General features: G+C 37.4%; 1 protein-coding gene across 5 annotated transcripts in view; it reads left to right on the forward strand.

Annotated features, from left to right (window-relative positions):
- The window catches only part of LOC126353867 (uncharacterized), a 70,495-nt gene that overhangs the window by 38,917 nt on the left and 6,143 nt on the right, over nt 1–25,435 (forward strand). For 4 of the 5 annotated variants that reach the window (XM_050003041.1, XM_050003043.1, XM_050003045.1 and 1 more), the window contains exons 7-11: nt 2,582–2,754; nt 14,347–14,457; nt 15,802–15,863; nt 23,028–23,087; nt 24,818–25,054. In XM_050003041.1, coding sequence (XP_049858998.1) covers nt 2,582–2,754; nt 14,347–14,457; nt 15,802–15,863; nt 23,028–23,087; nt 24,818–25,054 — 643 coding nt within the window. Of the gene's footprint in view, nt 1–2,581; nt 2,755–14,346; nt 14,458–15,801; nt 15,864–23,027; nt 23,088–24,215; nt 24,496–24,817; nt 25,055–25,435 lie in introns of those variants that run through there. The other variant, XR_007565225.1, reaches the window with a different exon arrangement.

The raw sequence follows: 25,435 nt of genomic DNA on the forward strand, positions 1-25,435 counted from the left end.
AAAGACCAGTTTGTGTTATTGCACCCCAGGTACCTGCACTGTGTGCTAATACAAGAGTCAGTTTTGTGCTAAGTTTTTAATATCATATGAAGACTCACTGCCCTTCATTTCTTCACAACAAACAGTTACAAACAAGACAGTTATGTTGGTAAGTATCCCTCCTGGTACTAAACATAATTTGGTTGCTTCTGTTCAGTGGTTTATTTTTCTGGTGATCAAGATGAAGTGGTCACCCTGGATATTACAAAAACTCCTGTACTCTGCAGGGGTTTGTATCCCTTCACAATATCCACTCTGCGGAGACCTGACATTTCAGGTACACATAATAGGATCTTTGCCATGTCATTGTTAAGAGTTCTTCATATTGTTGAAATAGTAACTTACTGCTCTGAACAGACACTTGTATCTTCTTCTGTAAGAGTTGGCAGCCTAGTTCGAAGGTGCAGTTCAATGAATTTCATTGTTTCCTTCACTTCTGTCTGAAATACTTGGGTTTTTTCAACAGTCTTCTAGTTTAATCATTAAACCTTTTTTTTGTAATAAAGAATGCATCTTCAGACTGTTTTCTTGGAATAGATATAAAGTTTTTTATCTGTCAGTGTTATATGATTTGATAAGCAGTAAAAAAGCAAGAAAAATGTTTGTTTTGTAAACAAGTCACTTTAACTCAAACTAAGGAAAATTCAGAAGGGAATACAACACTATTATGAAAATGATAGTTGCTACTCACCATATAGTGGGGATGCTCAGCTGCAGAAAGACATGACAAAGAGACTGGCAGAAAGTTAGCTTTTGGTCAATGAGGCCTCTGACAAAAAAATAGCACACACACAGTGTGTGGCCTTAATTCTAGACAGTCACCTTTCAGGGATATACACTTGATCCAGTGACCCTCCAGGTTTTTCATCCCATTGAAAAAATAGTTTCTTTCTAACACTGTAAAATGCAACTATCACTTAATTTGATGACAATTTGTTCCCAGCAACCAAAGCTTAAAGTTAGGGAAGAGAAAGAAGTCACCTGGAGCTAAACCTGGTGAAAAGGGGCAGCACACAGCTTCTTCACAGCTTCTTCACAGCCAATAATCCATGTAGGATATTATGCACTTGCACAGTTGAGATGCCGACAATCTCGGTAATCTCATGAATTTTGATTCTGCATTCTTCCATTACGGCATCATGGGTTTTTCAATAGCCAAATTTTTGATGACGGTTGGAACATGGCCCCCCCCTCCCCCCGTTCTTGTCTGACTTTAAATTCATTAATAAAGAAGTAAATGGTCTTCAGTGATGGTGCAGTCTGTGTGAACTTCACGCAGTTCTGTCTTGATTTGTGTGGCAGTCTAGCTCTTCAAATGTGAATGTTAGATTAGAAGTACAAATCTCCGTTTCCTCAATTTTCAGTCATAGATGTCACACTGACCACCTCAGTTGGCTGTCAACAATGAACTGGTTCTGTACATTGTTGAAATTCTTTACACGATCCTTTGAATAATTGACCTTATCAACCATGAAATAACAACAAAATTCCATTCTTTAGTTGAAAGTAACCAGACTTATGATACCACCTTTGTATTTTTCAAAACTTTTATTCAGCAAATCATAGAAAGAACACCACATTTTGGAGATATCTTTATTTCTGTGCTTCAGTTAAACTGCACATTTTCGTAAGTTATAAATGCAAATTTAAAAAAAAACACCAAATATGGCACTTCATCTTTAAAAACACAAATTTATTTTATGATTTTTGTGAAATGAAATGCGCATTGAGTACCTGATCTGGAATGTAATCCTAGTGTTGAAACAATGTGCCAATATGTTGTCTTACATTTTTGAAAAAGCTAGTGTTGTATGTGGTGGTTTCTGTATCTCTACTTTTTGTAGTGTAGAGATATGCACTTTAATTAGTATATAGCACTAAACATCACTCAAAATGTGAAATTTTTTGTATGATGTGTTATACAAAAGGGTCAGGAAATTTGACTTCGGTGGATAGAGCTGGTACTGGCTGACGGCACATCTAGGCATAAGTTTTTAAATAGGTAGTGCGTGATCGTTGAATGTGGCTCAGTCTTCAGAACAAAAACAAGTTCCAATTTCAACATCAGATAACTATCAATAACCAGTATTAATAAACTGCTGTCTTCATATTTATAAGATTTTTAGCTGGGTTATGATGAAAATGCCAGTTTTTTCTGATTTTTGTAAAAACCACCGTTTTGTTGTTGTTCTTACGTCTAAATTTCCTGTCACTAATAAGAAGTAATTGCCAACACAAAAAATGCCATAAGTGACCATAGAGGCTAGTAACTTAAAACTTGCTCGTACATATCACAAAAAATTGGTTCAGAAATTTGGAATCTCAAACTGAAAAATTTGGAAATCTGAGCAATATTATGATGAAAATTGCCACCCTGAATAATAAAATTACAATAAATACCCATGTGATGCTTGAATGAACATTCATTTGAAATTTGTCAATTTAGTTAAATGGAAAGTAGGTATGGTAACATTATTATAATAAATTGATACATGCATTTAAAGTTTAATTTATTGCATTAATTAGAGTTTTATAATTGCAGCCTGATCGACAGACATTGATGTGGTCTGCAACATGGCCAAAAGATGTCAGAAATCTAGCAGAAGAATTTCTCAAAGACTACACACAGATTAATGTTGGTTCACTCCAGTTATCAGCAAATCATAATATTCTTCAGATAATTGATGTCTGCCAAGAGTATGAAAAGGAGCAGAAGTATGTACATATAAATTTTTGTTTCTTTGTAATCTTTGTCAGTCTTCTTTATGTTACTTGACTCTATTTTGACACTTCAGATATCACAAGGACTAATTAAATGTTCTGAATAAAGAATATCTAGTACCTAATCATCAGAAATGGAGAATGTGTCATCTCTTAAACTTAAAAATGCAACACAGTGCAGTTTAAAATTTATGAAATTCATAATCTCTTTTAGGAGTATCCTTTCAACTACATAGCAGTGTTTACATGAAGCTTTTGACTAAATTTTAGCTGTATGCTATTATTATTGCCCCCTGTAGTACTAAGGAGGGAGGGAGGGAGGTAGATAGATAGATAGATAGATAGATATGCTATCTGTAAACAATGGAAATTAGGAAAGCATTAAAAAGGGAGGAAGGGAATGTCAGCTCTTGTAATGATTGCCTGTGTATTGATGGCTGGTTGCTGATTTTGTAATGAGCACTTCGTGATTCTTACTGCTAAAGAAATAAAATTGAACAGAAACAAAAATGTTTCAATGTTATTCTGTTGCTATATCAGGTGCAATGAATAGGGAGGATACAATAGCGCTTTGGATGTGTCTGTTTCAGCAGTCAGACGTCAGGTTCCCAGCAACTTTTGACATTTATTTAGATAGCAATGTTGGAGGATGGAACATTCTGTATCGCTAAAATAGACTGCTGGAGAATAAAGCATACTACCATTCCACATCCATCACTCAAATGATCCTAGTTGTTAATTCATTCTTGTTAAGTATTAATCACCCTCATGGGTGACTTCAACATCTTTTGCTCCACTGTCCAGATACAGTGTTAAGGTTGATTTCTTGTAGGCAGCCCAAAATTAAATATTTAGGTATGCCAGAAAGGTGTGCCAGTCACAGAAGTTTTTTGTAGCTTACCTGGAACTGATAGTCACAAATTTTATGCACTGGATTTCCCTTTTTTGCTCTTCATGCAGTTGGCATGTTTTATTATTTCTGTGGCTACTACCTTGTGCTACAGCAATGAGATAGGACTACAGTTATTTGCTACTACCTTGTGCTACAGCAATGAGATAGGACTAAAGTTATTTGAAAACTCACATTAGCCATAAGTTAACATATGGCCATATTAAAGTTAAGCAACAGTGCTATTGACATAAACATTAGCGTTTTGACATAAAGATACTATAGTGGAACCTCATGTAGGCAGCATTATTCACTTTTGAATCTCACACACAGTGTGGAATAATCCTCATTAAGTGAAACAGGTTATCCTGTACAAGTAAAATATGTAAAATATGTATATGTAAAATATGATAATGCAGAAAAAGTACTGAAAGTTTTATCTTACACTGAAACTCCGTAAGCTCTTTGGTGGTCATTTCTTGACTGTGATTTTCCGCTAACTCCTCAATATTGTTTTTATTCAGTTCTAGTCTCGTGCTCGTGCCCAAAGACACAATCTCATTGACTACAGGCTCCACAGGTACTGACTAAAATGCCTCAGTCACATAAAACGCCTCAAGAGTCACATTCGACAATGCACTGCGGCCAAAACCTCTTCCAGACAGAAGGGAGAGTTCTCTGTAACCCCTTCACATGCCTTTTCGATCATCTTGATGTAGGCAACGATGTTGAATTGATATTTCCAAAACTGTGAGAATGAAAGTGATGGCTTCAGTCAATTCAAATCAATGCTCAATGAGTGGTTTAGTGTCTTCTTAAAGTTTGAAATAATCTGGTGGTACATAGGCTGGATTAATGGAGTGGTGTTGGGAGGCAGAAATTGGATCTTGATGAATAGAAATTCTTCAAGGAGTTTGTCTTGTAGGCCCGGAGAATGGGCAGGAGTGTTGTCCATAAAAAATAAGACCTAGAATGGCAGATTCATTCAAAGTATTTTTTTTCACTGAAGTGCCAAACACTTCATTGAGCCACACAAAAAAGATCATGTCACCCAAGCCTTGTTGTTAGACATCCTCCCACATCACATTTTACCTGCTGTTCTGGACTTCGCACTTCTTGAAGGCTTGTGGAGTTTCCAAATGCAAACAACGGTATAATTTTCAAATCACCCCTTACATTGGCACAGAATAGTAGTGTGAGGCAGTCTTTCATTGGTTTGTGAGGGAGCAATGCAGTCTCCTATGCTGTTATAAAGGTACACTTCGGCATCTTTTTTCAGGATAGACCTGTCTTGTCACAATTAAAAACCTGTTGCTGCAGATAACACGCAGAATCTATGAGCACCCCGAAGTTGATAAAGTTCTCTGCTGCCTTTGTGTTGGAGGTGGCTGCTTTGCTGCACTTCACAATGCTATGGGTGCTGGTATTTCTCTTAAACAGTCAATGACTTCTTTGACCGCTAATGACCCTGTCGTCATCGTGAGGTTGGCAAATATTGTTGCATTCTCACAAATGATGTTCTTGTTTAGTGTTGCCTTGCAGTTGCTTTTCATTTATTGATATAGTGAGCAACCTTTCGACATCGTCCAGAATACGAAACCGTTGTTCGCTCTTGTCACTTCCTTGGAAGGAAGCATCTTTCTGCTTAATCTTGTCCTTGTTCTTGAGGATAGTGCAAAAATTTGACGTAGACCGATTGCTACTGACAAAGCGAATCGTCAGCATTCCAGATAGGCCGTCTGGTGAGCGCGTGTTAACGTACTGCACAGCTGCGTGCAACCCGTAGACTTTTACATCACTCTCCCCAGAGAAAAAGAGCAACCATAGGTGGCTTACAACGACCTCCTGAGCGTTATGAATCTATCTCGTCATTTGTGGCATCAAAAGGCATTGCAACATGTATTTCATTTGCAGACAGTAACGTTCGGTACAGAGAAGTGTGCCTTCAAGACAAATTAATAAAAGCAATAAAAACACAATACTGACAATCAAGTAAGCATTAACATTACTGGAGGAATCGAAGGACTTAATTCTATTTGCTGCTTCAATTATATTTAACTCATTATTTGAAGATATTACATTTTCATGGATGTTCTTAATCAAATTATTGTCTTCAGAAAAACTTGATAAGGAATGCTTTCCATATGTTAATATGTGTGAATCATTGTAATAAACAGATAACATCTTAGTTTTTGGCATATGTCCAGTTGCATGAAATGTAGTTGGCAACACACTAGGCATATCAAATAGTTCACATGATAAATCACAATGTGTGGCATTCAAGATTAATCCACTATTGTTCAATTTTAGTGTAAAGGGTAGCTCAGGCATATCATAGTTTTTACATGTAAATGTGATATCAAGGGTGGAGTTAAATGGGGAAAATTATACCTTCATAATACTGTTTAAGAAATGGATGATAAAGATGCATTAAAATTCTAGGGCAATCGTCTCTTGCGGGATGATTCATAAACAATTCTTTCTCGCAGCTGTACAATCTACTGTCTAAGAATACTGCTGATTCAGGGCAAATTAACTTAAGACTACATTTACACACATGCAAATCATTTTCATTTAGGGATAGAAAATATCTTCGATCCTTGCTTATCAATAGATAATCATTCAGTACATACTTCACCTGAAGACCTGCCTGTCTCCATTTCACAGGGTAAATATAATTCTTATACATCTCAAAATTATGCTTCGATGTAGCAATGGGAATAGAAACAATAATAGTTAATTCATCTTAATCATTAAGGAGTGTGTAGTGGTTAACTTATAGTAAGTATATAAATTGTAAGAGTTAACAGGGTAAATAATGGTATATGTTGCATCTGGCTTTCGTTCAATTGTTTGTAGGCTCTGCAAAAATTGTTCTCGATGTAGTAGTACGCTGCTCAGACAATTATTTGAACTACTTTCTAAGGCTGTTCGTAAGTTAAGGGCATCAATTCTAGCATTTGATAAACTATCAGTAATCCTTAACAAAGAGTGTTTAAATCTGGTGTGCACTCACTGCATATAATCCTTGGAATAGTTAATGGATATTTACGTTGGTTTCATTACGAAGTACGTGAAAATGTGAGATAAATTGCTTTACAATCCACGCTGTACTGGACTGTTTTTAAAGAGCTAATATTTTGCCTTTAACTTCCAGTAGATCTCGACTAGTTAAAGTACCAAATACAGCACAAAGGATACTCCCCCCAAAATCAGATCAGGCTCGTTTATGCCTAATTAAAGTATTAATGTGGTAAAAGCTTTAAAAAACAGTAAATCTCTTGCTCGTAATTAGCTGAATTTTGGCTGCGATCCAGTTACTATACTAAGATGTACCCATTTCCAAAATTGTATCATTGCCCTTAACAGAATGAATTAGGTCAATTTGCTTCTTTACAGAATTGAACTGTTGCTGTTGCTGGATTTCACTCAGATTGTACTTGAGGACAAGTTTTTGTATTACTTGTTGAAACTAACATGTCTGATCGTGGTTCAAACAAAACACCTGTATTCTATGGTACTATGACTGCAGCGTTAGGTGAATATGCTATCATAGCAAGCATTAGAATAAAATGAACATGGTTAATTAGTTCTAAATACTAGAGCTAACAATGGACATAAAATAAATGAGTTTCTTGGAGGTAACCTGTGGAGTAAAAGGTTTAGTTTCACTTGTGCACTTGTGCAATAGCTTCAGTACTAAATTTTCACAACACATTCACATAAGCACATGGTTGAAATAAACACATGCATTGCATTCTCAGACCCTACACACATTTACACAGATTGTAGGGGTGTCTGGAACAGGATCGCTCGGAATATGGCGATGCTTCGGCCTCGAAGTCTGGACTGCGATCTCGCGATTCTCGCTTCCTGCGGTTGAGAACAGTAGTTCTGCCTTTCGGTCAGTCCTCGTCGTGTTGCAGTACTACAGGAAATTTACTCAGAAATGACTTTACACGATTGACATGAATGACAATCGAACGAAAGGGCAGTTGGAGCTTAAGAGTGAATGGTGACAACACCTCCAAGATTGGATATGATCCTTTCCAAAACTTTTTGACTTGACTCTTCTTTAACACCATGTTGCTCAGATACACAAGATTTCTAGCTCGATACTGTGGCACTGCTGCTCAGTGGTCGTGTTGTCTTGCTTGCTGAAGAAAGGATTGATGATTCCTCTGTTTCACTCCCCTCCATGTTTCCTTTAGCTTGTGTGCTACATTCCTTAAGTGTTAATTGCTGATTCCAGCAGTCGATAGTGCAGAGTCCAAAGGTGAATGCATTCTTCTTCTGTAGATGATCTCATATGGACTTCGGGCAGTTGAGCTGTGCATTTTGGCATTGCAACAATTTGCCAAGTATGGTAAACAGACATCCCAATAGTTGTGTTTGCTGCTCACATAGTGGCTAACTATTTTAATAGTTGTTCTGTGAACTCGTTTGACTCTTCCAATTCCTTCAGGGTATGCTGGTGCAGTCCTTAACAGAGTTATTTGCATGAGCTTAAAAGTCTGTTTAAATAATTCACTCATAAAATTCATTCCTTAATCACTAATTATACTTAATGGTGATCCAAACTTAAGAATCCATTCTTTTACAAAAACTTTAGCTATAGTCTGTGCTCTAGTCAGGTATTGGTATCATGAGAAGGTATCTAAAGAATCATACTTTCTGGAATAACTAGGCGATTTTTTTTATTAGTGATTTTGTACAATAAGCCATCTATTTCGAAAACGTTGATCATTTTTTTCCAAAATTTGCATTGTGGATAGTCTTCTTGAGCTGCCTTCAGCTCTTCTTCTCCACTTATTGTGACACAGAAATTGACTTTTAGACTCATTGCATCAGCATTCATGTTTACCAGATCGATGAATAACCTTAAATGGGTACTCACTCAGTCTTAATGGCCATCTTGTTAATCTGGAACTTGGATCCTTTAAGTTCAATAGCCATTTAAGTGCAGCATGATCTGTAGTAACTGTATATTCTCTTCCTGTTGAGAATTATGTGTTATACCAAAAACCAAAGCACAAAACTCCTTCTCAGTAGTAGTATAATTGCATTCTGCTTTGTTTGCTTGTCTGGAAGCAAATGAGATTTGATGTTCATGACCTTCAACTTCTTGAGACGAGATTGCACCTATGGCAAAATTGGATGCATCGGTTGAAAGAATAAAAGGTTTACTGCAATACAGATAGGCTAACACGGGGGCTGTGGTTAGAGCAGTTATAAGCTCTTCCATTGCCTTCTTGCATTCTGTTGACCAGTTAAATGTGGCTCCTTTCTTCAGTAGCTGTGTCATTGGACACGCTATAATCGCATAACTGGCTATGAATCATCTATAGAAATTTGACAATCCCAAGAATGATTGTAGTTCTGTCAAATTCTGTGGTTCAGGAAAATTCTGTACATCTTCAATTATTTACTTTGTGCAAAATGACATTTATCTGTTGATAAAGACAGGTTTGCGCTTCTTATACGCTCAGAAACAGCTTGTAGTCTCTCGGTATGCAGCTTTGTGTTTTCACCAAAAATTATTACATCATCAAGGTAAACAAGTGCTTGTGTTGAGGTGAGCCCTCGTGAAGCTGCATCCATCAGGCGTTGAAATGTAGCTGGAGCATTACTAATTCCAAAAGGCATACGAAGATACTTACCTAGTCCTACAAATGAAGTTTTTGCTTGATCATCTGGATGCATTGTTAACTGGTGATGACCACTTGTTAAGTCACATACTGAAAAAATTCGATATCTGCCCAAGTAATCCAAGTTTTCCACTACATTTCGTAAGGGGTGAATGTCAGATGTGGGTACAGCATTCAAAGATCGGTAATAAACACAAAAACGGAACTGTGGTTCTCCTGAAATTGATTTCTTATTTATAATTACAACAGACAAACACCACGGTGGGTCTGAATGATGTCTTGGTTTCATAATTCCAGCTTCTAATTATTCTTCAACCATGTCTTCTACCAACTCTCTTTGACTAAATGGTATTCAGTAAGGTTTCTGTGTGATTGGGGCACCAATCCCTGTATGAATAAGATGCTGATCTGAGTGACAGGTAAATTTGCACGTTCTCAGAATAAATCTGCATACTCCAGCAAAACAGGCACTAAAATCTTCTGTTCATGAACTGTCAAATGTTCCATCTTTCCCAAATCTTGCGCGTTTCAGTTCATTAATAAATTTGTCTCCTCATTGCAATTTTGTGGCACTGTTACAAAAATGTGTGTTTATAACTGCAGCATTTGTTACCTCATCTGGAATCTGTATAGAGTCATTTTTACTTACGCATGACACTTCAGCAACTTTCGTTTCTCGTGGCAAAACAACATCCTCATTGCTCATATTCGTTATTGTAACTGGGACTTTTGCAACATTCTGTCTCACCAATGTAGCGACACCTACAGTTCTAACAACATAACAGTACATTGTATCCAATAACTCACTTTTCTCTGATCACTCAATTAAAAACAAAGCTCTTCCTTGCATCGGTGTGCCTTGACTTCAGTGTAGATTGTCTTTCCTGCTCCCTTATGAATTTGCTGAGGCTGATCAAATTGAACATAGATTTAGAAAGTTTGATCTTACGCATCATTTGGGCAGTCCATTCTCACGACGTCAGTATTGCTGTTCCTTTGAGTTAGATCTGAAGAACTATTTCATAAGTTGTAGTTACTACGGCCTAGTCTGATCTTTCTTTCTCTGACAAATATCTCTGCCTCATTAGCGGGCAAGAAGTCAAATACAAGTACACAGTCATAACGCGTTTCATTATTTGAAACGACTTGCACTCTTGATGTGTATTTATCTTTATTTTCACCTTCATCTTGGCCTTGGCCAAGAATTAATTCTACGTCAACTTCTCCATAGTTACGTAGCTTTCCTCCATTTAACCCTCGCATTTTTAATAGTAGCGGTTTCAATTTATCCCATTTATCTATGCAACACCACATTAATGAGGTCTGTGCTCCTGTGTTAATAAGTAGCTTGATGTTTCTCCCATGATACACAGCACCTATCATGAAGTAATTTTCAGTCTGATTGTCACTGGAACTAACAGGAATCACTGTTACGGGCAAGGGGCAGACGGAGTGGTGGCCCGAATGTCCCTGTACTCGTTTGAAGATCTAGCAGATTGCCTGTTGTTCGCCTACCTTCCTTCTTGCTGCGACAATCTCTCAAAACATGACCCTGCATCCGGCAATGATAGCAGATTCGATTCTCTTAACAATCCTTACGCTTGTGACCCAACCTCTGTAGCATTGTACTGTTGTGTTGAAAACTCCACACTCTTGTTTCTGCAACTCATTCCGTCGTCTTAGTGCTTCAACGAAACCAACAGCTATTCTGCTGCTTCCTGAACGTTTTACAGTGAGCCAATCTAACAGCTTTGCTTACTTCCTCTCCGTGCAATCCATGAATGAATGTGTACAAGGCTCTCTGGTCAGCTTCGAACAACTGAATTCGATTTTCATTTTCATCTTCTACTAACTCGTACGTTTGAGCAATTGATGTTTCAAATTCCGTCGGCAAACTGCTTCGATAGATTCGTCTCATCGCATTCGCAAACTGTGAAGCTGCTGTGTAAAATCTGATTGGGTTTTTACGTTTAAATCTCTGAACAACAGTCATTCTAAACTCATTGTAATCTTCTGTTTTCACGCAAGTAGGCTCTGTGCTAATGAAATTTTGTGCTGCTCCCGGAATTCTTAATTTGGCAACAGCCAGCTTATTGGAATCTGGCCATGATTCAAACAGGGCAGCATCCTCAAGTTCATGAAGAAACACTTCCACATCATCTTCGGGTTTCCCGCTAAGCACTGGTACTGATGGCAATAATGAAAAATTCGTTATTGTAGTTGTACTGCATGAACTATCATTTGACAAGTCTCTGGGAATGTTACGCTCACTTCTTTCTGCTTTTAACTGCCGAATATCTTCTTGCAGTTCATTAATAACAGTTGGTAGATCATCAACATTACTCTGACTGGATTGCGACATTTCGTCTAATTTAACGCCAGTAAGACACTCAAATCTAAAATAAAAACCCATCACTGCCTTTCGTATTCTAGCCAAACTAGAGTAGATCAACCTGAATTGTAGCGTTGGATGTCCCTGCGTAGATGTAAGATGTTCTGCTGCTGCTGCTGCTGCTGCTGCTGCTGCTGCTCCTCCTGCTCCTCGAAGTTCATGTTGTACTGCGCCTCTTCAGGACTGTAGATTTTCCATAATTATCTCCATTCTGACACCACTTCTGTAAGGGGGTTAGTCTGTGTTGTTGCCCTGGATGATGATTACATGAATATTTTGTCAGGATTTGTAAGCGGCGGGTCCTTGAGGTATGGCAATATGCGAACACGAGAAGTAAGTTTAAACAGTTTTATTAACAAAGGTGGATTATAAAACACACATGCTATGCGCACCCATCATCACTGTGTTGCGTGCAAAGGGCTGGTGATGTCACACTAAATCATCATTTGTTGTGCAAAACATTGCTTGTTAAACAAGTCTTTTTTCTTATAATTTGTTTTGCTCATTATGTTAATTGTACGTTATGGGAGATGCACGTTAAGAAAGGTACCACTATATTTGCATTTTCTAGGCAGACAGTTAACTGAAAATCTAGACCTACCCTAATTCGAAGAAACTTACCTTTGTGTAATGGGAACCAGCATTGCAGTCACTTTCTTTGCTTCTCTCTGTGTCTAAAGGGTTCTTGTGTTGGTGTTGTAATTATGAGGTTCCACCCTGACTCCTTTCTCCATAAATATTTCCACCATATGATCATACTGCCTAATCAGACTGTGGTATTTTACAAGTAATTAGCTCTGGTGTGGTACCTTGTACAATTAAATTACATATCTATATAATGTAAATGGATAAATAAAAAAATCTACTCACAAAGTGACAAAGGAACACACACACACACACACACACACACACACACACACACACGGGTTTGAATTTTACCAACTTTCAGGGGCCTGTAGCTCCTTCTTATGGCAGAAGAGTTGACGGGGTGGGAAGAGGGGTAAAGGAAAAGTATTGGAGAGGTTTAGGGAAAAGGGTACAGTCCAGAAAAGTCACCCAGAACCTTGGGTCAGGGGAGACATACTGGGCGGGATGAAAAGTAAAGCTTGATTGTTGGGAACTGCACCATTGTTAAATTAAATACCTAGGTAGAAATGGTAATTGAATACATAATGAAAGAAGTAAAGATAACTTATCAGAGATAAGTGGTGTGGGGTCATGGGTAGGCACACACATAAAACTGAGAACTTTGTTAGCTATCTTACAGATTTAATAGTTCTATTAGCTATGCAGGATAGGTAGCAGTATCCCAGTTTTATCCATGTGTAACACAAATGTTAGAGACTAAAGTCTTTTGTGAAATTATTTGTGTTGACTGTAGCCTGGGGCAGAACTAAACAGGCACTATAAAAGCAGTTTAGAGAAGAGGAGAATAAAAGCTTTCTGAAAGGCTGTGTCTGAGAACAGTGGTGTAGATTAGATGAGTAGACAACTAATGAAGAGGCATTGAATCGAGTAGAGGAGAATACATTTTTAGGGCAGAACTTGACTAAAGTATTGGATGGACACATCCTGAGGCACTGAGTTGTAGTGAATGTGGTGATGGAGGGATGCCAAGGCTTGTCAGTAGTGAACAGGTTCAAATGGATGTAGGCTGCTGTAGTTGAGTTGGAAAGAGATTTGCATGGGGCAGACAAACATGGAGAGCCACATCATGACCTTCAGCTGTATGCTGTGTAAGACCTTTACTGAGTTATTTACACTGTTTCCCTGGTTCATTGGTTTTGAAGTATGACTCCCAAACTTAAGACTGTAAATCTTTCAAAACCCTTAACTAATTCGTGTCAGTGTTCTTTGACATAGAGGCCACTAACAGTGTCGTGTGGTTTTCTGAATGATCCAAAATTCTTGACAGTACTTATTAAAAGAATGGCTACTCAGAGTTCTTAGTCATGTGGTTCAACCCCTGTGTTGTTAATGACTCAGCCATAAATTTACAAGGTGGATTGTTGTTATAATTCTAGTTATCTTCTTCTTCTTCTTCTTCTTCTTCTTCTTCTTCTTCTTACGTAAACATGCTATTTATCAACGATAAAGTTTATTGAACAGAAATGATATTTCTTGATATCTACAGAGAATCCCTTACATTGCACCAGTTGTAAAATGATAGGACTGTCTATATACTTTCCATATAAAAGCCAGTGTAATTCATTTGTCTACTGCTGAATGGGTCTTCTTCAATGATTTTGGAAAATATTTCATGGATGCCCACTGTAGCATTACTCCTTTTACTGAAGTCTGTCAATCATGAGTATAGAGCATTGGCTGTGTCAGCTTAATGCAGCTCTGCAGTTATGATGATTGAAAGTTAGCTTACATTATAATCTCATCATTGTTTGCATGTAATTATATTTTCTCAGTTTTTAGGCTCTACGGTATTTTTGCTAGTGTTAATGAATGTCATTAGTTCTGTGATTTTTCTCTGGTGAGGTGAAATTATAATAATTACCAAACATCTGTTGCAGTGTTTTTTGCTAGTCCTTTAATGTTAAATTAAGTTATTGAAGAGGTTACATTATTTTACAGGAGAAAATAAGTGGTCAGATAAGGAGTTGGAGAATCATTTTATTGATAGTAATCCAGTTAATATTTTGCAGGTTAAGCACGCTATTAAAAGAAATAATGGCTGAGAAAGAGAACAAAAGCATAGTGTTCATAGAAACAAAGAGGCGTGTTGATGAAATTACGAGAAAAATGCGACGTGATGGGTAAGTAGTGACATACGTGACTTTTCACAGAATTTTGAAATGCTCACTTCAGTTAATTTTGAACAGTTTCCAGATACTTCATTAGTAGTTCATTAAGTGTAAGTGCAATCTCTCAAATCCTTTTTGGGATGAGAAAGGGAGAAGTTACCAATTTTTGATAATGGAATTTAAATTGTATTAATTTTGTAAGCCTTAAATTTTTTGATACAGACTGGAACTTCGGGGATGTGTCGAGTTTTTCCTTCTACAAAAAAATTCCTTCAGATATTCTCAGCTATTACCTAATTTCTGTCATTGTTTCATCCAGACATGGTTTTGTCATGCTTTATGAAGACTCAGTTTCTGCTGTACCATAGTTGTAAAGAAGCCGTGAATACAAGTTCCTTATTCAGTCTGAAAAGTAAATTCAGTTTTTTATTGCTACTGGAAATGTGAGGGTAACATTTGCTTCCCTGGCTTGTTCTGTAGCTTAGCTTTGAGTTGGAATAGAGGAAAGGTAATACTGCTTCTCCTTACCTTCATTAGCCCCCTAAAAAAAGGCACTGCCATTGAAATCCTCTTCTTCCCCCTTGAAAGCTGGCCATTTTCAGCAATGATATAATTCAGAAAAATTGATGAAAAATTCATAAATAGTTTTTATTTCTATTTTCATGAAGGTTTGACAGACCTCAGAAAAATAAAATAATATAGGTAAAGCAGGTTTTTGAAGCACATTTTAGAGAACTTGCTTCTGGTAACCACTAACCTTCCGAAAGCAGCACTTCTGTGGGCTTTCGTCTGTTCTCTGATAGTATTATTTTTTGTGTGATAGTGCTTAGACACTCTCTCTCTAGCAAATGCAAGAATTGATGCATTAGCTCAAATTTGAAGTTTTTGAAGGTCCACTAACATTTTCTGGGCTTGAAAAATATTCAGCTCATTGTCCACATGAAAAGTACCCTTTGATTGTTGTGAAAATCTTCCACTGACGTGTCACTGGGTGGCTGTAATTTTGGGCTGCATAATTTAATAAATATATATGGATAGTCTTCCTACTATAGTGATGTTCGTTGATCAAAACCACAAGATGTTGCAGTGTGCAGTGGACATGAAATTTCAAATGTATTACATTGTTGTTATAGCCTGTTCAGTGCAATTTTTGTCTCAATTTTTCTCATGGTGTTTGTTAGTGTTAACTTTTGTTGCTTCACAGCAATAATGTATGATATATAGATTGGATCCGCATATTTTGTTGCCTCAAAGATTTAAAAAACAAAAGTTCGCCTTTTAAAATTTATGGCAATGGATGTTGTGTTAATGCTAATTTTGTGGTTGAGATTTACTATTACTGTGGACCTATTACAGGTGGCCAGCATCTTGCATCCATGGAGACAAATCTCAACCAGAGAGAGACTGGGTTCTTCAAGGTTGGTTTTATAAAATGTGTTAAATTGTTAGTTTGTAAGACATGAGCATTATATGTTTCTAGCCTACACATGACCTGCACAATGGGTCTCCATCTTTCCTTAACACAACTTGAATTTAACAGCAAATAAAGACAGCAATAACAGCAGCTAAAGAAAGCAGTGAGAATTTCCTGCCATTGGTGTTGTTTTTGGTATTAAGACGAATGTCTCACTGAAATCCTTGTAATACCAAGGTTGTTATGCATTGATGTATAAATTTTTTTACTGTCATCTGCTAATTGATCAATTTCCAGTAGCAGTGGCAATTTTTTGTGTGCTGATTGGGGCATTATTTTGCTGAAATTTGCTACAGATTTAAAATTGCTTCTAATTTGTTGTTTAGTTTTAAATGTCATGATCGTATGTGGATAAATGTCTGGAACTTTTACCATTAGATTATTTATAAATTCATTGTGCCTTGTGACATGAGAATCTAAGAGCCTAAGACCTGACTATACATTGATAGTGTTGCCTCTTTCCTTGACATGACATGAATTGTACAGGAGGTATAGAGATATATGGGAACTAAACCTTCTGTGTTCAGATTAGTGTTCCATTCCGTCCTTGAAGTGTGCGATAGAACCCTTAGAGAAATTGTTGCTAACTTATGAGTATACCAGTTGGCATTTCCAAGGGAATTATAATTTCAGACTTCAGTAGTTGCTCATGAAGTGCTTAAGTGAGGTTAGCTTTTCAGTATTAGTTCATGGTTTAAAAATTAACATGAGCTTAAATCCAAAAATAGAGAATAATTCCATTACACTTTGCCTCTGGCTAAAGATAATTTCCATTGCTCCTAATGGGCTTATCTTTTTTTCACCATGGAATTATTTTTTAAACTTTTCCGAGGCTGAGCTGCTGAATGCCTCCTGTGAATGTTCTGTCATATCTACTACAAAGCCAAACAACAAATACTTATTTGGTCACTTTTCATCCTAATTAATAGAAAAAAGGGTTGAACATTATTCACTTTGTGATAAACATTGTTTGGAATAAAATCTGCCACATTCAGTGATTAAGAGCATTGTCATAGTGGGGCAGTCAGTTTTTCAATATTCACAATGTAAGTTGTGTGTCTTTTTCTGTACAGTTTGAGCTCTCACTCTTTCTCTAGTAAAAGTATCACATAACCAAAATTAGTGTTTCGCTACCCACTTCCCCCAACCTAAAGAATAACCTTGAGCATTCCTATCTCAACCTAGCACCCTATGAGTCTGTGAAGGGGAAGTCCATGCACACATTCACTACAGCCTACTGCAGTCCAGATACTAGCATTCTCTACCCAGGGCCAAGTGTGAAAGTGGTATGTTATATAACAGAAATGCTACAATTACTGTACACCATTCCATATGGACATGACAAGTAATCCATTGTCTACTCACTTGGATTGCAACTGCAAAAGTGTGGCAAACTCCAAACCTGACCATTCGCTTCCCAGACATGCTTCACACTACTATGCTGAAGACTTAAACAGCTGCTTCAGTATGTGGGCCATCTGGATACTCACTCCCATGTCGGAGGGAATTCTCTCCCCAGCATACCCTGTGCAGTTGCAATCCCCTTGCCCCAAAGCTCCGCTAAGCAGTTTCCCATTACCTCACCTTATTATTGCCTATTCTCCTGTGTCTACACCCCCACTCTCCCCCCTGTTGTCATGCTCACATTTTTTACCCTCTCTCTGCAGTGCTAAATGCACAACCAGCAATAACAAACAAAGGAAGAAATGTTTGACTTTTTCATTAGGGTGTCCTAGTTATTTTCAGTTGTGTATTGTAGGCTGCTTGGTTTCCTAGTTTCTTAAGTCTTTATTTTTTGTCTGTAAGTCTGGCCATTGCATTAAGTACATTGCTATTTTGCAAATGTTAATGATAAATTGTAACAATAAAAGGGACTGAGCATTTGAGATGCCTGTATTGATTACAGTGAAGAGGTGTGCTGTTTTAAGTGATTGTCTGGCAACAAAAAATAAATGGGATGTGAATATACATATTAAGATTTGGCCTCCTTTCTTGGCATGGCTTTGTGTCATAACAAGTCATGAATTAAACAGGAGGTATAGCAATGTGTGGGAACTTTATGCCTTCGGTGTTCAGACTAATATGTTTGGATTCCATCCTCGTAGAGCCCAACAGAACCTCCTGAGATAATGTTGCATACTCCTCAGCAAACTCAACTATATGTTTTATGTTGCTTACAGTATCCGTTATTGTTTCTATGTTAGTTCTTGTGTGTGTGTGTTTGTGTGTGTGGGGGGGGGGGGATTTGTTTGTTTTTTCTTGAACTTTTTACACCAATACTGTTGTGTTGTGGGAGTAGCAGTTTTAACCAGTGCTTATGTGCTTGATGTTGTTAGATTGACTTTCTGGAGAGACAAGTTTTTTGGGAATTCTGCAAATACTTTACCGAAATTCATGTTCAGCAGATAGAGCCACTGCCCCCCTTTCTCACTGAATTTTTTAAAAACTTATGTACAGCTTACAGTTGAATTTCTTGCAGATAGTTGCATGTGTGTTTACATAGGCTTCTTTGGCTGGTGTCCTAGTTGTGACTCAACACAACTGCTGACAGTCGAAAGCAGCTTACACACACTATGATCAGTGAAGTAATCTTTTCCTCCTGTGTGGTCTTCTCATCATGTCGTACGTAAGACATGAGTTGCCAACAGCTTCTGTAGTGTGAATGCTAGTGGTTGGGTGGCTGGGGGGACTGCCTTCATTACAATGACAAAATGAGGAATTGCGCATCAGAGACTTTGCATAGAAGTGGTCAAAACATTGCGCTGTTTCTTAAGTTTTCAGGATGTCGTGACTAGTAGTTTATTAGTGCATGTTATGTCCCAATTAGTTAAATTTTTGTAGCTGTAGTTCAAAGTTGAGTTGGTGTAGGCATATTGTTAAATTTGTAAAGATTAATGATGGAAATGTAAGTGTACAGTTATCTGTGCTTTTTGATGCCTATCAAATTTTGTAAGACGTTTGCTGCACTCGCATAGATATAGGAAATGAGATTGTACAAAAGATTTCTCCTCCTTTCTTGGCATGACCTTGTGTCCTTAGCATGTCATGAATTAAACAGGAGGTATATCAATATGTGGGAACTTATGCCTTCGGTGTTCAAACAAGATGTTTGAATTCCATCCTCGTAGTGCCCGACAGTAGTTATCATCTTACTGTTTCCAGGACAACATATCCCAGGTAAAATCAGTATTGTACTGTTTGTATTCTGATAACTTGGAAACTTCTTTAGTTTAAATAAAGTCTCCAGTTACAAAACTTGTTTTCTTTGTATTGTGATTATTGTTTGACCATTACTGCTAGATTATGGAGAAAGAAGTTTTAACACACGTATCGCAATACAAAAATACTCTTAGTAGAATTTCCATCCAAAGGGGAGTGAACTTACAATTTTTTTTCCTTCACTGAGCTTTTCCCGTGCTATTGTAAATCTTTCCGTGTAATATTTATAATGTGGTGTCCTGCAGGTAGCAGGTAGTGGTGTGTGTGTGTGTGTGTGTGTGTGTGTGTGTGTGTGTGTGTTTTTACTAGACTTATCAAAAAATTACATCCGGGTTTGAGTGCATGATGGTCGTTGTTAACAGTCTAGAATGGTTCATGAACTTTGTACTTCAACAGTATGCAATCCTGTCGTTCAGTTGTCATATGGTTGCTGAGATCCAGTGCCATGTGCATAGCTAACAATAACAAATGAAGGAAGAAATATTGGTTACTTTTTCATGCAAGGCATTCTAGTAATTTCTTGTTGTGCATAGTATCTGCTGTACTTCCCAAATAGATAATTTTTTTGTGGCTGTATTTCAGGTTCACCATTGGATTAAGTATATTGTCATTTTGCAGATTTTAGTTATAAAAATAAACATAAGTGGAGCTGTGTGTTTCAGATGCATGTACTTAACACACCTGAAAGAGACTGTCAATTTTTGTGTTGTTGTGTAGCAACAGGAATGTGACTATACATAAAGATTAGGCCTCCTTTCTTGGCGTGGCTTTGTGTCCTTAACATGTCATGAATTAAATAGGAGGTATAGCAATGTGTGGGAACTTTATGCCTTCGGTGTTCAGACTAATATGTTTGGATTCCATCCTCGTAGAGCCCAACAGAACCTCCTGAGCATCCCATAACATATTTACAAGGAAACTAGGCATCAGTATTAACAATTTTAGTAGCGTAAATAGCAGACACAATGTTCGAAGTTATTGCTTAGTTTGCCCAGATTTATTTTTTAATGTGTCTTAATTCACTTTTACTTCATCAGAAAAATGTTTGTGCTAGTAATAAGTGACAGGGGTTTGAATCTAGCGAGTAGTTTCACTGTGATTGAGAAGGGGATTTACAGTTCGTCACCCAACGTTTTAGCTCCTCTATGTTGTAAACTGGTTACTAACATTACTATAGAGAATAATTTCAAACTCAACTATGTGTTTTATGTTGCTTACAGTATCCGTTATCGTTTCTATGTTAGTGTTCTTGTGTGTGTGTGTGTGTGTGTGTGTGTGTGTGTGTGTGTGTAAGTTAAGGATTAATTATACATTTATAATACCTCCTCCTTGTTTGGCGTAGTCTTGTCCTCTTATGTCGTGAATTACGCAAGGGATAGATGTTTAGATTCCATCCTTGTAGTGCTCTACAATACCTCCCATGTGCGGCTGTCTCCAGGAGAACAAATCCTAAGTACGGAATAAGCAAGCCACCTTTTACTGTATGGCACACTCCATATGACAACTGGTTAGTGTAAATGAAATATGTCTAGTCATGTCATAAAATTGGATTTGTTTGTTTTTCTTGAACTTTTTACACCAATACTGTTGTGTTGTGGGAGTAGCAGTTTTAACCAGTGCTTATGTGCTTAATGTTGTTAGATTGACTTTTTGGAGAGACAAGTTTTTTGGGAATTCTGCAAATACTTTACCGAAATTCATGTTCAGCAGATAGAGCCACTGCCCCCCTTTCTCACTGAATATTTAAAAACTTATGTACAGCTTACAGTTGAATTTCCTGCAGATAGTTGCGTGTGTGTTTACATAGGCTTCTTTGGCTGGTGTCCTAGTTGTGACTCAACACAACTGCTGACAGTCGAAAGCAGCTTACACACACTATGATCAGTGAAGTAATCTTTTCCTCCTGTGTGGTCTTCTCATCATGTCGTACGTAAGACATGAGTTGCCAACAGCTTCTGTAGTGTGAATGCTAGTGGTTGGGTGGCTGGGGGGACTGCCTTCATTACAATGACAAAATGAGGAATCGTGCATCAGAGACTTTGCATAGAAGTGGTCAAAACATTGCGCTGTTTCTTAAGTTTTCAGGATGTCGTGACTAGTAGTTTATTAGTGCATGTTATGTCCCAATTAGTTAAATTTTTGTAGCTGTAGTTCAAAGTTGAGTTGGTGTAGGCATATTGTTAAATTTGTAAAGATTAATGATGGAAATGTAAGTGTACAGTTATCTGTGCTTTTTGATGCCTATCAAATTTTGTAAGACGTTTGCTGCACTCGCATAGATATAGGAAATGAGATTGTACAAAAGATTTCTCCTCCTTTCTTGGCATGACCTTGTGTCCTTAGCATGTCATGAATTAAACAGGAGGTATATCAATATGTGGGAACTTATGCCTTCGGTGTTCAAACAAGATGTTTGAATTCCATCCTCGTAGTGCCCGACAGTAGTTATCATCTTACTGTTTCCAGGACAACATATCCCAGGTAAAATCAGTATTGTACTGTTTGTATTCTGATAACTTGGAAACTTCTTTAGTTTAAATAAAGTCTCCAGTTACAAAACTTGTTTTCTTTGTATTGTGATTATTGTTTGACCATTACTGCTAGATTATGGAGAAAGAAGTTTTAACACACGTATCGCAATACAAAAATACTCTTAGTAGAATTTCCATCCAAAGGGAAGTGAATTTACAATTTTTTTTCCTTCACTGAGCTTTTCCTTTGCTATTGTAAATCTTTCCGTGTAATATTTATAATGTGGTGTCCTGCAGGTAGTGTTACGTGTGTGTGTGTGTGTGTGTGTGTGTGTGTGTGTGTGTGTGTGTTTTACTAGACTTATCAGCAAATTACATCCGGGTTTGAGTGCATGATGGTCGTTGTTAACAGTCTAGAATGGTTCATGGACTTTGTACTTCAACAGCATGCAATCCTGTTGTTCAGTTGTCATATGGTTGCTGAGATCCAGTGCCATGTGCATAGCTAACAATAACAAATGAAGGAAGAAATATTTGTTACTTTTTCATGCAAGGCATTCTAGTAATTTCTTGTTGTGCATAGTATCTGCTGTACTTCCCAAATAGATAATTTTTTTGTAGCTGTATTTCAGGTTAACCATTGGATTAAGTATATTGTCATTTTGCAGATTTTAGTTATAAAAATGAACATAAATGGAGCTGTGTGTTTCAGATGCATGTATTTAACACACCTGAAAGAGACTGTCAATTTTTGTGTTGTTGTGTAGCAACAGGAATGTGACTATACATAAAGATTAGGCCTCCTTTCTTGGCGTGGCTTTGTGTCCTTAACATGTCATGAATTAAATAGGAGGTATAGCAATGTGTGGGAACTTTATGCCTTCGGTGTTCAGACTAATATGTTTGGATTCCATCCTCGTAGAGCCCCACAGAGATCTTCCCAATTATGCATTCAATAGAACTATGCCATAATAAGTTATTAGTGAATTGGTTATACTTAAGTGTGTATGGATGTATGGTCCATTGTTTAAGACCGAATTGCCGATATTCATACTTGAGATTGGGCAGATATAGTTAAGTGCATCTGTAAATCTGTCGATTGCTGTTTGAATATCAGCACTTCAGTTTGCACATCATATTTGATGATGATGATGTGCCCACTGTACTACTAATAATTTTATAGTGTTTACTACTACTACTACTACTACTACTACCACACACACACACACACACACACACACACACACACACACACACACACACTTGAAAAGTACTGAGTTAAGCTAATTATAATGGAGGCATTGCACCATTTCAGTTTTATGGAAATCATAAAGTAGATAATGGTTTGGCATGCGTGCAATTTTAGTGGACAGAAAGTTGAATAGTGTAAAGTGATACTTGATTTTATTTTCTTCTAGAATTTCGGACAGGAAAATCGCCGATACTTGTTGCTACTGATGTTGCTGCTCGAGGGTTAGGTATGTATGTATTTCATGTACACAAATCTTATATTTATATGTTGTACGCGACAGTAAATGAATAATTTTCATTGATTAGACTTTTTGTGAGGTTGGAAGGCTTTTACAGTTTCAAATGCTCCATACTGCAGTGAGTTTTTATTGGGTTGTGAAGTTCAGTACACAAGAAGTGGGATATTTTTCAACAACTGTTACTTTAGTACCAGTGAAACATGAATTAAAGTAATATTTCATTATGCGGTGAGAATGTGCAAATAAGTGAGTACAGTGTGCCCCCTCCACCTCTCTCTCCTGTGCCCCCTCCACCTCTCTCCTGTGCCCCCTCCACCACCCCTCTGTTCTATTTCAAGTAGTAGGGCAACATTAGGATAGTAGTTTAAGGGAATTGACAAATGTGTACAGGGCACTACTAGCATTTCACTTATGACGTTTCCAGCAGTATATATTCTTGGTTACAATATTTAAGGAACATAAATGAATTCTTTAGCTAAGGGTCACAAAATTAAATGCTGTAAAAAGGAAAGTGGTTCTGGCAAGGGAATGGTTAAGTGTTTCAAAAGAAGACTTCTGTTTTTGTTTGTTACATGTTAGGTAGTGTGGGATACTGAGTATGTAAAGAAACAATTCACTATATCAAAGTCAAATACTGCAGAAATTGTAATTTTGTTGTGGGAGTAAGTGGTACCTTGTGCTTAGTATATTTAAAACATGCCGCTGGGTTCATTGAAAAAGTATTATGTATAGGTTATGGGACCATGAATATTCTTTTTATTTCTATTAATATGATTGGTTTCCAGAAATCTGAAAACTGATTGAGATATCAGTTTTACTTACAGTAAGTGGCAAGTACATGCAGTCTGTGGGAACCTATACTTTGCTGCAGCCAGTTTGTGGACGCAACTCGTGCAGAAGCAATTTTCTAGCTGTTGGTGCCAGCCAGTAACAACATTGGAGCTACACGGCCCTCCAAAATAGTATTAGTAAATATTTTTAAAAATGCCATTTGATAAATTACTGGGATAGCAGTGGCCTGCTGTCTTGAGTTCTCTTCAGTCAGTGAAAGGAAAGTGACGATCTGTGGGAGACTGCTGTTATTAACAAGTTCGATTATTTTCTTTTTTCTTGCAGAGGCACAAGCAAGATAATGCAAAGGTGGTTTGCATTGTCGTTCAGGCTGTGCCTCTCTGGCTTCTCTGCGGGCCACTCGGTAGGCCTGCTGGCCACTCGGTAGGCCCCTGAGAGAAAGCCGAGTAACAGAAGGGGGTTGCACGCCCCCCCCGTTCGCCGTCGCAGGTGCATGCTCCCAACCGAGTTGCTTAAGATGGCCCAGTTGTAGGGCAGCAGTAAGCAACTTGTGCGGAGTGTGCACCTGACTGCACTACTAGGCCTGTTAGTGGTTCGCACACAGGTAATAACTAAACTAAACCTGCTCAGGCGTTTCCTTAATCATTGTGGTTTTTTATTGCAGGCTAATGTCATGACTTGCTAATTGTTTAATGTGGTATTAGTAATCATTTTAATGTGATACTAATAGTGATCACTGATTAAATATTTTTTCATTTAATCTCAGAAGATCCTGTAAATTGAAAATAAACGTGTAGATACATTAAAATTAATACTTTTATTACTGTACTGCTGTTCGATTTGAAAGTGTTTTTAATTAGTTATTAATGTTGTATTATCACATGTCTGTTTTGTGCTTACTCACATAGTTTTGCTGCTTTTTTCAGATGTGGAGGATGTAAAGTTTGTCATTAACTTTGACTACCCCTCAAGTTCGGAAGATTACGTTCATCGTATTGGGAGGACAGGACGATCTCAAAGAACAGGCACGGCGTATACCTTTTTTACACCAAGCAATGCAAGACAAGCAGCAGATTTGGTTGCAGTATTAAGAGAAGCAAATCAGGTCATCAATCCTAAGTTGTATGAAATGGCGGAAATGGCGAAAGGAATGGGAGGAAGAGGTGATCAAATTTTTATTTATGTAGTACATAATAATACGGAAACTTTGCCTGAATGGTGAGCATTAAAATAGCAGTGAATAGTGATTAACATTCTGCAAGTGTACTGTTCTTGGAAACAGTTGGGCAACCTGCACCTTCTGTGTTTTAAGGCTGGATGCATTAACTGAAAATAGTGTCTGAATAGAAAATTTTAGCCAGAGCTTAATGAATAGCAGTTATACTTCTTGATTTCACAATTTATACAACACTGGATCACCATCTTTTTCATCTGTTTTACATCTTGTAATTCATATTGTGCAAAAACTTATGGCTCCAATCACCAGAAAAGAAAAGAAAAGAAAATAATTGTTGACAGTCATCAATGTTTTGTCCTACCCGACT

This window comes from Schistocerca gregaria, chromosome 3, assembly GCF_023897955.1.
Source record: "Schistocerca gregaria isolate iqSchGreg1 chromosome 3, iqSchGreg1.2, whole genome shotgun sequence".
Lineage (NCBI taxonomy): Eukaryota > Metazoa > Arthropoda > Insecta > Orthoptera > Acrididae > Schistocerca > Schistocerca gregaria.